Source organism: Athene cunicularia (assembly GCF_003259725.1).
Source record: "Athene cunicularia isolate RWA chromosome 4 unlocalized genomic scaffold, athCun1 chr4_part2, whole genome shotgun sequence".
NCBI classification, from domain to species: Eukaryota; Metazoa; Chordata; class Aves; order Strigiformes; family Strigidae; genus Athene; species Athene cunicularia.
This window is the reverse complement of record NW_020799099.1, coordinates 24,053,942-24,066,570: the sequence shown is the minus strand read 5'-3', so window position 1 is coordinate 24,066,570 and position 12,629 is coordinate 24,053,942. Positions and strand designations below refer to the sequence as shown.

The following is a 12,629-nucleotide window of genomic DNA, read 5'->3' as shown; positions in this document are numbered from 1 at the left end:
GGATGACTCCTCTAATAAATCAGCAAGCTTCTCCAGACAAACAAACGAGATCAACCTGAAAAAAAAAATATTTGGCTGAACACAAGTGTCACTACTAAAATCACTATACCACATATTTCTTTTCCTCAGGTGCCTTCTTCCCCTGTAGTATGAACGCATCCAGAAAATCTACCCCTTTACTGAATGTTGTGAACTCGTCACGTTCAGGAGATTTAAGCCCCCTAGCCATGGCAATGTTTCTAGTCCACCAGAGAAGACTAATGGGCCATGCTGAGACCAAGACCCTCAAGACCGCTGAAGTCATCTTATGCTTTACAGAGTGAATTCAGTAGCTGACATGCTAATAAATACCAGCTTATTTTAATGTTTGTTTACATTGCAAGTAAACCAACAAGCATTGATAGAAGTCACTTCATCTCAAAAAAAATCACAGAATCAAACATCCTGTGAAAAGTTACAGATAACAGCTTGACATTCATCCAATCAAGGTAAAACAGTATCCAGAATGAGTCTACTGATCTCTGCAACTCACTGATTAAGAAAACTACTAAAGCAGTAAAGAGAAAACAGTTACTATTTAACCCTTATCTCAAAATACATTTTTGAGGATATTTAATAAACTACTCTGTACTTAAAATAAATGATGTAAAATCGTAACAGCTCTTCACTTATGAAACCTGTAGCATAATCTGTAACGAATAAAGTTTTTCATTGGATTGTAAGCCTAGTTACAGACCTGTAAATAAAAGGCTAACGAAAGTTTATGATACTGGCAGCATCCTAAGGGGAGGTCTGCCGAGCTAGACTCAATTTTATCAGAGAAACCTGCACCACAATAACTCAAAAGACAAAAAAATAAATTACCATGGATCTTCAGAAAATAGGACACTATGGCTGCTATAGTGAAGAGCAAATATTTAATGAATGATTTGTACAAAATATGGGCTGACAAACAAATGGTATTTTCAAAGTATATCAGAGGATTTTACCCTTTTGAAAATACATCAAGTACTGCTACACAAAGAAAGGAAACTGTAAAGTTCAAAACTCTCCAAGTAGAACAAGTATTTACTTTCAGAAAAAATATGAACATAAATCTAAAGCAGCTGTGGCTGCTTAAATCTCTGACTCTGGAAAGAAAACTGCTTCCTTCCTACATATGAAACAACTGAGAATTGACCGATACTTCTCTCTCTTACATGAATTTAAGTTTCCACGTTTTCATTGATCCGATTTAACAGTCAGAAGAGGAAAGGGAGCTGGGAGGAGTTTGATTAGTCAAACAGTGAATGTTCTCAACAAAGCTTTATTATGAATTGGTTATTTTGCTTTCTGACTGTGGAAAGAATTAATTATAATACAGGGATACCAAACTAACTTTTTTTTTTTTTTTTTTTACTAAGAGCAACCAAAATACATCATTCTCCTTTTCAGAACAAGCCATTCTAATGCAAAGCTGATCAGATTAATGTTGCACTTCATAACACCCCCTGGAAACAAAGCAAATCAACACTTTGGCCTCTTGAGAATAACTTCTTATCTGAGGCCTAGGAAGAAAGCATAAGTTGATAATAATTAGATGTGGCCTTTACTAATAAAAGTGTATTAATCTTCCAGTGTTAGATTTTGAGATAAAGGCACAGCTTCATGGTGGCAGAGGTATGGGAAGGTACCAAAAATAGTTGAGCATGTCTTAACTATGAACTAGAGGCTTCTTTTTTTGTTTTACATAATAATCACATCGTGCAAAATTTTGACAATCTGGCATGTTTTGAACTTGGTTTTACTTCATTCTTTTTAAGTCCAAATGGCTGAAAGCATCCAAAAGCAACATTAAATGAAGTGTAGCGGGAGATCCTCAAAGTGAAAATCTAAACCTAAAGAACCTTCGCTTTTTAAGTACAGGTTAAAAAAATTACTATTATACTGCATTAATGGATTTTTTATTCAATACACAGCTCTTCTATTTGATGGAGAAGCAAACATATCTCTTAAAGGTAAAAAAAAAAAACCAAACACAGTACTTCTCTACTGCTTTAGAAATAATGGACATGCTCCCATTTCTCCTAGACTTCGTAATAAAAAAAAAATTAAAAAAAATTACTAACAGGAACCCTTAGAAGAGTGCCTTATCAGGAAAGGCCAGCTCGACCACTACTGTTCGCTGTTTCAGTTCTTCCAGCAATATCTTATTTGTGTGCAATGAATAATTAGATGCTAGATAGCAGAGTACGGCATAGTGAATAAATACTACCCACAGGCTGGGGTGGAACAGCAGCGCACAGGCCCAATTGATCTTTGCATGTTTTTAAATTACATTTTCTTAAAAGCTTAACACTTTGCCTGGATTCTGCATATCAACCTTACTGCTAGAAAAGCTGCAAACAACAACAACAAAAAATCATCAGTATAAAAAAAATGCTGTCACACAGGCTTCAAAGAGCTTCCACACTCTTTATTCCAAGAGAGACGATTAGTTAAGGTGCTTTCAGCTTCTGCACTGCAGACAGGCTGGCAGAGGTGGCTGTTTAATAAGCTCTTAAGAGTCTTTAGCAGGTGTCTGAGAGCAGTTCCTAAGGCAGAACCTCCCAAATACTAGTTTCTGTATCGTGGCATCTGTGGAGCAGGGGCTCCCTCTAAGGGGGCTGAGGAAGAGACTGTCATAAGCTGTCCAGCATGCATTCTCTCATTCACCCGTAGTTCACAGCCATCCTGCAGCATCCTTATAGCTATCCTTGCAATGTTTTTGGAGTCATCAAGTCCGCTGTGAGGTCTCCCATCATAATCCATGCCCAGCTGTTCAAGCATGATTGTCAGTTTGGTCTGCTTCCTAGGAACCTGATGGAGAAAGTGAACCACATTCAAGAATTACGTTCTGTACCAAGTCTTTTTAATCTAACACAGTGCAGTAGAAACATATGCAGATTTTTAAGTCTACTTAAGTCACATACTACTTTCATCCTGCCTTTTGTCAGATCACTAACAATTGAACTTCAAAGTACCTTGGTGAGGCAGACACTGTCATTTTTACTGAGGAGACATAGTCAACAGGAGCTTGTCTAGACTCAGGATAATGTCAAGAGCCTCTCACCACCAGCACCACCTCAAGATGTGCCAGAGCTGCCAATGGTGGAAGCCATGGCCTAGCTAGGTTTAACAAGCCTTATAAAAAAGGAATTGCCACCCAAAGCGGCACTGCAGAGGGAATCTGATTTTGCTTTTTGTTTTAAATTCTAAGCCATTAAAGAAGCACGAGGCACCTGATTCTCACTGAGGTCAAGCTTCTGAATGCCTCCAAACACTATAGGAACAGACCAGCAACATCTGTAGCAGCCCATGTTTACATGGATGACCAACAGCAAAGAGACAAGGAAGCTTCACTGACTTACCCATGCAAAGTGCGACACCAGTAAAAGCCCCAGGTCCTCTCCTGATTAACTACTAAATATAAATTTGTTCTTTGAAATGGTCAAAAAACAAAAGGATAACTTTAAAGGAAAACTTTAGTTTGCTCTCGTGGTGGTGGTGGTTGGGGTGGGGGAACACCGGACATTGCAAGTTCCATGATATTGCACCATAATACTGGATTGAATAGCTAGGCAGAATGGTAACAACAGTTGCCAAAATTTGGCAATATGCAACTCCAGTAATAACACCCACAAACTGGGTAGGGAAGACATACTGAAGGTTAGGGGATAATCCACAGGAAAGCTACAATTAATTCCTTGTCAATTTTATTACTATTACTTAACAACAGATTCAACAGTAGCACAGAATAGCTAAACAGAAGCACTGAACACCTATAAATTCTACAACTGTTTGCATTTATTAAAAAAAAAACCACAGAAAGAAACTGATTCCTTCTAAGTGACAATCTTCACTGCCTTTAATGAAAAAGCACTCTCTGCTCAACAGAGAAGGAAAAAGAAGTATGTCTAGGTTAAAGCTGATAGGACTAACAAGACTGTTCTAGCATGTTTCCAACAGAAACATTCATGCAGAGAAGGCACAATAATAAGAGGGAGAAATGGAGTAACCCTGTAATATTTGCCGAGCACAAAGTAAAGTTGTTCTCTTATTAAATGTTAAGCTCTTTTTTTTCTAGAGGTTACATTTAGTATGAGCAAGTCCTTCAAGAGAAGATCATCAGCTAGGCTGAAATCACATTGTTTTCAAACAAACGGTTTAGTGTAGACTGACTAGGAAGTTGCTAGAATCTCCAATGACCCATTTTATAGTAATATGACAGTGAAAGAAAGCAGCAATAAGGTCCAGCACTAAACCTGGTATTACTTTTCTCTTGACAATTTGATTCCACCATAGACATGCCCTAATCCTTCTCTGTCGCCATTACATTGTCAGAAGTGGAGATATCTGAGGGTAGTGGTGCAAATTAGTTTTGTAGTGTATTACATGAAAACAGGAAATTGAAAAAAATCAATAGAGTCTTTTCAGCTAAACTACTTCAAGACACACTTCATCTAAGAGCACCAGTATGACATTTTTAGATAATCCATCATGGAGCATCTCCTGATTCTTAAAAGCAAGATTAAAATCAAAATTCAGTAGATTATATGATCTTCAATTAGCAAAGTGAGATCTGGGCATGAAGCATGTTTGAAAAACTAGTTGCCTGGAGCCTGATTTAAGTACTATAATTTTACACTACACAAGATGAAAAACACAACAGGACATTCTAGACTTTTAAACCAAGTTTTTCTGCAAGAAAAACAATGATTTGTACAAACCTTATAGAAGTTCCCATATGATTTGCGAATATTGATCCACTTTTTGGCAAAAGAAGGGTATTTGATATGGCTAATACGGCACTGGGTGCTCAAAAACTTACTCATATCCCAAGATCTTAAAAAGTCAAAAGAGAAAAGAGAAAAACATTAGTAGTATATAATTCAGATGCCTGATGTTCTACCTATTGCACAGCTGTAGTGCAAACGGTTGTCTTTTCTTTGGTGGTCAGTAGAAGGAAAACAGTTTAAGAAAACCTCTTTTGCTATAAACATAGTAAGGAATTTTTTAATCATGGGGGAAACAAATAATGACATGGGCAAGATTTTCACTAGCATCATTTCAGGTCCAGTATGGTTCAAAGGAAAAAATAGCATACCAACTTATCCACCTACCACATTTACTCCAAAACCTGACAATATATGAGACACTTATACAGCCCTTGGCGAAGCAAGCAACACCTTAAATTTTCCTGATTTCTTGCATATGCACATATCTCTCAACACAGGTTTCTGAAACAAGACTGCACTTAAGTTTTAGGAGAACCAGACCTTTATGGAAAGAAGACGAAATTATAACCCTATGTACTTTTAGCCTGTCTTCCTGGAGGGAACCACCCCAACAAGTTTCTAAGCTTGAAGCTAAAACTAAGCCTTTTTTCCCTCCCTCTCTTGCAGCTGTCTACACAATCTCACCTATATGGTAGATTTTACTGCACCTATTTTCCTTGAGGAATTTCCCTGAGGGGATTCCCCTGGAGGGGAATTCCAGACACACTCTAGCCCCAGGAATATAAGCAGTCTTGCACCAGTTTTGCTTATTTTTTTTTTTAAATTTATTCTTGCTTCCAAAGATAGAAACCTAACAATAGGTAAAAAACTAAGTCAAACAGCAATATTTACTACAGTTCCTTAAATTGAAGCTGGAATGACATTATTTTAACTCCTTATTTTTAAGGTGTACACAGATCTATTTTTAAGATGTACATCTCAAGTCTTGTGTGACAGCTTTTAAATAAACTGTTCACTCTGGACACTACCACATTTCAATGTTACATATTCTTCACCAGAAAAGACCTGTGATTTATAGCCACTGTCCAAATCTTCAGTAACTTTGAGAAAAAAAAAGTCTCACAGCCAAAAAGAATTTCCCACCTGGTAAATTGGACTAGTTAAAAAAGGTTTTGTTATGTATCCATTGATCTCCTATGACATGTTATTTTTCAAACCATTCATATTATAGACTAGAATATTTATCTGTGATTTACTTGACAGAAGTATTAGGAAGTTGTACTAAGATCCTCCACACTCTTTTTTTTATAAACTCCAGTTTTGTTTCAGTTTGACAGAGTCACTGTAACACAGGACTGTGTTTTTAATCCAGCACAGTGGAAGACTTACTCCAGGCAAACAACAGGCACAGCAACATGAAAATACATCATTCAACTCAACATGGATAATATTAAAAACTCTGTGCTATTTAAATCCCTCATTCCAAGAGAAAGACAAAAGCAGACATGTTAACAGAATAGTAATGTTTCACAGCTAAAAAGCAAACATCACCTACAGAAAAATTCCCTGGCCAGTGCTATACAAGGTAAGGTTCAAACAGTATCTTTCATCATAACATAGCTAAGATCACAAGAAAAACGTTGCATCACAGATATATCTAGATCTCAAGATCTGTTCAGTTTGCAGTCACGAGGGGATTTGATTTTCCACGCAGACCTTGTGAGAGAACAAGTTCAGTTGGCAGTTCAAGGACTAATCAATCCCTCACACAGAGCTTGTCAGAGCTGTGACCCACCAGAGCCACAGTCCTCTAAGCCAAAGCAGAGAGCCTTCTGTGCTAGCCATCTCTCCTTGTTTGATAAACAGCACAATGCATTCTTGCCTTCTGGTGAAATATGAAGGATGTATTAACAGACACTACTACATTAACTACTAACACACAGAGGATACAACCACCACACATCTCAAACCTCCAACTGAGGAGAGCACAGTTGTTGCTTAGAGCTGAAATTGCACAATATTATTCTCAGGTATTATAAGCTATACGAAAACTAGATGTAAACAGAGAATTACAATAACAAAAGAGAATAAAAAGTCTATTCAACATCATTTAGTTGCATGCAGAACGCTAGGAAAGAAACAGTGCCATCTAATGGATTTAAGCTTCATTTCAAACTGTTTAGCTCAGCTTTAATTTCCCTGAAAGCTAAAATTATAATAAAATGGCAAAATGGCAGCGTTCCAATCCACCTTTAACAATAGTCTCACAAAGATTAAACACTATTTTTCAGTTTCAGATCGTGCTGAAGGTTACATAAAGACATACCCATCTGTCAACATGGTATAACTATACTTTGTTCCCAGTTCTCGCTGTCTCATCCACTCTATGACATTCTGCAGAACTTGAGGAAATGTATCAGCTTTATCAACAATGTCCTAAGAGAACCAAAAAAACCAAAAGTGATTAACATTTTTTCAGAAAAAACACCAGCATGAAGTATAAGAATTATATTGGTATATAGGCACTCACTAAATTACTCATTAAATTGGCTTCACAAAAATCTTTAGAAGCAGATTCACATCAAAATGAGCAGGATATTGGACAGATTTTTCTAAACCAAAAAAAAAGCACCACTAAAAGAGCCAACCTCCAAATGGCATCTATAAAGGTAACAAGGTTAGTCAGCTGTTGAACTTAGATTAAAACCTTGAAGCTTGTTTCCCAGACTCCTGCTCAAATCACTTGATCACAAACTACTGCCATCCTAAGACTCTAAACCCTCTAGAAAAAAAATCTTGGAAGAGGAACTGATGAAATTCAAAAGTAATTTCCTCTGCTAAAAATTACGTTTCTACACATGGATTACAAAGTGAATCCTTTTCCCTACAGCCCCTTACAAACAGCTAAATAGTGAAATTAATTCTGTGATCATTGCGAGAAGGGGAAAAAACAAGGATTAAGAGAACAAACCTGACAGAAAAATTACCATGAAATATTACCATTCTGAAAACATCACCACCACATCTCCTTCCTTCAATTTTTTTTCCTGAAGAAATGGAAGTGCAAATTACCTGGGTGATTCCTGTCAGACTGATGCAGAAGTTTGAAAGCTTGGGATTCATTTCTGGCTTCACATATTGCTGAAAGGTATCCTCCTGTAATAAGAGAATCAAACACTCAGCAGTAGCACACTATGTAGCAATTTCTTTGGCTTGCCCATAGCTGAAAGGCAATAAGCAGCTACATGCCCTACTCGAGACAAAAATGAGTGTGCACCCCCCAGCCAAGGTGACCATCTTGACTGGTCATCACGATATTCCCAATGGGAATCGTGGACGGATGGCTTTCCAACCAGAACAACACATCCTTCCTCTCAGCCAGTAGGCACCAGAGAGCAAGGATGTGCATGTAAGAGGGGAGAAGGTCAGACTGCAGTAAAGGGGAGGAGATTTGGGAAAAGGAGAGCATGAGTAAGGAAAAAAAGTGAGAGGCATGAGCAAGGCCTGATGTTTTCTAGGTGGTATCTCTAAAGGCTCATCCATAAGGCAGGCAAGCAGCCACACATCTTGGAGGCTGCATTAAGGCATACACCTCTGGATGCCAGCCAGAGATAAACACAGTGACCTCACTTGGGGAAACTGAGCAGTACAAGAGTAAAGACTATATGCAAGTTTCATGGAAAAATGCAAGCCCGGAATCCCTGCTGCTATACAAAACCTTTTGGACAGAGGGAAAAACCAGTTTCCTACTACTCTAAATGTAATGAAACAAATCTCAGTCATCTGTACAATCCTCTCTCTGCAGTTAGTCATACATACACTCTACTGTAGCATCACAGTAATTACTGAAAACCCTCCTTTTAGAAGTTCTTGATAAATGAATCATTATTCAGAGGAGTGTGCACTTCCTCCATTTCACTGAGTCACTCGGTTTCAGTTAGACAGCAAGTAATTTTCCTAAAAGAAAGCTGTACTAGAACAGAGCACTCCAGGCTGCCAAATGCCTACTAAGTATGTTTAAAATCAGGTTACATAGCTGTCAATCTGTTGGGTACGCTGGAAATACTCTAAGCTACCAAGAAGCAGAGTTTACTCAACCCCACACTCTAGGCCTCTGCATTAGTCTCTTTCTAGCTTGCCCAACAAAATACCATAGAATTTACTAATATTTGTTTATGATGAATCCCTTGAGTCCTAGAAATAGCTTTGTGGATCTTAAAGAAGGGAAAGCAGCAGGAGTGGGGGAGAGGACAACTGAGAAATAAAGTCCCTCGTATCAGTAGAGGGAGTCAACAGCAGGAGCATGATCTATTCCAGATGCTTTAAGAAGAGAAAGAACGTTTTGTTTGCATGTAAGAGGCACAGAGGGATAGGTCTTTAATTTTTAATTAAGTTCAACTTTTACCTAAAAACTAATCTAGACTTTCTGAAGCAAAGAAGTTACATCAGAGAACAGCATACCAACACAGTAATAAGACCACTTACTATTTCCAGGGTATGTGTGTTTAGTAAGACAAGAGGAAACTCAATTATTTCATGTATGAATTCAGGTGGGTTTCCTTCTTCACAAGTTGCTTCAAAGTCAACAACACAGATGTAGTCATAGTAGCTGTCTCCATTAACAGGTTCTTTCTGCATCAGCTTCTGTTTCTTATAATAGTTTTTCAGTCTCTTTTTCAGCACATCTTTCACTCCCCTAAAGAGATAAGTGGCAAAGATCACTTTTTCGTTTAATTAATTATTTCACCACTGTAGAACTGAAGCTATATTTAACATTTGAAAGTTCATAATTTATTAACCTCATTTTGAAGACCAGCACTTAATGAAGTCTGAATTCTTCAGACTACTTCTTCATCACACAGTTAACACTCCATTCATCATACAGTTAACACTCCATTATCTGGGATAATACACAGGCAGTGATACCCAATGCATCTAGAAAAATCAGTATTTGAGGACAGACTGGATAGCACAGTGCAGTGACACTCTGCAGTCACCTCCATCCAGTTCAACAAGACTCAGCAGCCAAAGCCTTTGCAAAGACCAAGTTTTTGTAGATTGCTTCTAGATGATCTCTGGCCCTGGGAGCAGTACTGCTTCACCCACATTTGCCTGAAGCGACCAGCACCCAAGGTATTTCTGCATCAGTGGCACAGGTAATGCAGAATTCAGCTAAAACACCCACATTTTAAACTTGCCTCAATTTTAACTGAATTACTCAAGCTCAATTTTAAATTTAAGTATTCAAGATTTCAGTTGTCAGAAAAACTTCCTGGTCAGGATCCTGCTTTTCAGGTTTGTGGGTAACACATAAACTCACAGTAGCAAACAACTGAAGTTACTTACTGTGTCTTTTTAATACAAACATTATAATATGCAAGTGCAGGTGCCAGAACTGCCACATACCAAACAAGAGCTGAATAAACAAGGATAATTTACTCTTTGAGGGAAATTATTTTTAAAATTACGCATTGCTAATAAAATCACAGAAGCTGTGAGAGCTACTTGTAGCAGTGGCATTATCAAAAAAGCAGCTCACTGATCCATAAGGAAAAACTGGTATCAGACTGCTAAACCTGCATTTGAGAACGTCAGCCTCTTCTGCAAACACAGATAACTTTTTCCACTCTGGCTTATTAATCTACTTGAATTCATGACTATTTCATTCAAAGTTGAAACAGTATGGGAACTAATGGAGGGGAAGTTAACCTTTTTCTTCATCAAACCTTAAAAAGAAGCTCAAAGAGGAGACAAACTGCTATCAAAATAACCCCAAGGGAAAGGATGGTGTGGCAATCTGCTCAATTCACTACAGCAGAGGTGATGCACTATTTGTTTACATGTAAAACATAATCTGACCAACATAATTGAATAAATTGACAAGTCTAGTTTAGCTAAAAAGTTTTAAACTTTCTGCATTTACAACTGAATAAAAAACACAAATAGCAAATTAGTAACATGGGAGGAAACCACAAACTTATAATTTACTGTTTGAATTCTGCTTTTTATTTTCAAATCAATAGAACTGCTGAATAGTTGTACAAATCTAATCTGTTTTACTAAACATTTTATCAGGTGATGATAACATTTTTCCTCCTGAGGAGTCAAATTAAAAACAAAAAAAAACAAAACAAACCATGCAGACAGAACATCTGCAGATGGATAGGGTGAATGTGGCAGGCTGCACTTCCCACACACACATTTTTTTTTCCACTTTTATTCTTTTCAAACAAATCTGTTCCTTCCCTTTTTTCCTCTCAACTTCCTCTCTCTGACACTCACCTTCTTCTCTAGAAAGCTAGATTTCCCCTTTCAAACTCCACCTCACCTTTCAAATTCCCTCTTCCTCCAGAAGAGTAGCTTCTCACTTTGCTAACTTACACCACCACCACCCCCCCACTACTTCCTCATAACTGTTGCCAGCAGAAACAATACACTTTGTTTTTCCCCGTTGACCTCCTTCTCAATTTGCCTGGCTACAGCAATATCAAAGGGACTTGCAGGTCATCTCTGACAGAGCAGGAACCACTCTTTTATATATCTAGCCCTTTCCTCCTCCTCAATGAGCATACATCCAGTTTATAGTACATTCACCTATTCACGTTATTCTATCACCTATTCAGATTAGAAAACCCTCCATCTAAAGGTACCTGTCCTCTGCATTTATTAAATTCAGAGCCCTATCACCTAGCCAATACTAAATCTGTGCTGGGTACAGTAAGTAAAAATACGTATGTTCTGAAGTAAGCTGCTATACACCGAAGGTCTGCAACACCACCTGAGAACCCTTGCAGTTCTTCAGGCCCATCTTTCCCCTTTGACCAAAACCATGTTGAGAAGTAACCTATTTTTACATATTCCTTGTGTTACCAGTTGAGACCACACTTTTCTAATAACACGTTAAGCAGTATCACATGCACTAATCCTACAATGAAAGCTGCACCAAGACTGCAGATAAAACAACTGGTGTTCGGTAGCATGTCTGCTTTTCACTTTGTGGTGTTTTTAAACTTTAAAATAATCATCCCTTGCAGCTCTACTGCTCTCAAAGATAAAGCAAAAGGTTCACAAATCAGCCTAACCTGGTTTCAAGCTTGAACTCTGCAAGTTTACTTCTGAGCTCATCTCTGGTCATTCTGTTGATACAGCCATTGGTTATAGCAATTTCTTTATAAACTGGATCACTGAAGTCATTCGAACTGGCAGTTGAGGTTTTTCCATTAGTTTCTTGATCAGTGATCCTATAATGCTGCCTACCCTAGAAGAAAGAAAAATCCCAGGGTCACCGAAGGTCACAAGATTGAGCATTAAAATTTACACATCGTTTTTAGCATCAAAATGCAGTGAATCATCACGGTTTTACTCATGATCCAACTGAGTGTTATAGACAAATAAGAAAATCCATATTCCTAGAGATCAACAGACAGAACAAAGGGGTACTAACACAAGTGCCTGAAGCCATGACAAACAGCAGTTCCAAGAGCCAAAACCTGAGCGCATATCCCAGTTTCAAGAGAAAAAGTCAGTTCTCTGGTATGAGCTGGGAAAACCTTGATCAGCCATCAAGAGATTTCTCTCGGCACCTTAATTAACGAGAATCTATACTGACTGAGACACACGGACATGATGTTCGATATGTAAAAAATAAATAAACAATAATTTAAGAGGGAAAAACTAGTAGCACTTCGACCCTGAACGGCTATTCGCAGCCTCTCAGGGGCGAGCGCAGGACCAGGCCGCCGCCCCCCGGACCCGCCGCGGCCACAGCCCCCACAGCCGCCGGGGCCTCCCTGGCCTCGGGCGCAGACGGAAGGGCCCGTGGCACCAGCGGCGCCCCCTCAGTAAGGCGGCGCTTGGCCCGCCCGGGCAGGC

The 12,629-nt window shown here is 38.5% G+C and overlaps 1 protein-coding gene across 1 annotated transcript; it reads right to left on the bottom strand.

Annotated features, from left to right (window-relative positions):
* Positions 1-908: 908 nt before the first annotated feature.
* Positions 909-12,545, bottom strand: ERI1 (exoribonuclease 1). Its single transcript, XM_026847484.1, has 7 exons — positions 12,202-12,545; positions 11,840-12,015; positions 9,243-9,453; positions 7,830-7,913; positions 7,084-7,193; positions 4,749-4,863; positions 909-2,838 (listed from the first exon to the last, which is right to left on the bottom strand). The coding sequence occupies exons 1-7, from the start codon at positions 12,217-12,219 to the stop codon at positions 2,596-2,598; spliced, it is 957 nt and encodes a 318-aa protein (XP_026703285.1). The 5' UTR covers positions 12,220-12,545; the 3' UTR covers positions 909-2,595.
* Positions 12,546-12,629: the final 84 nt, after the last annotated feature.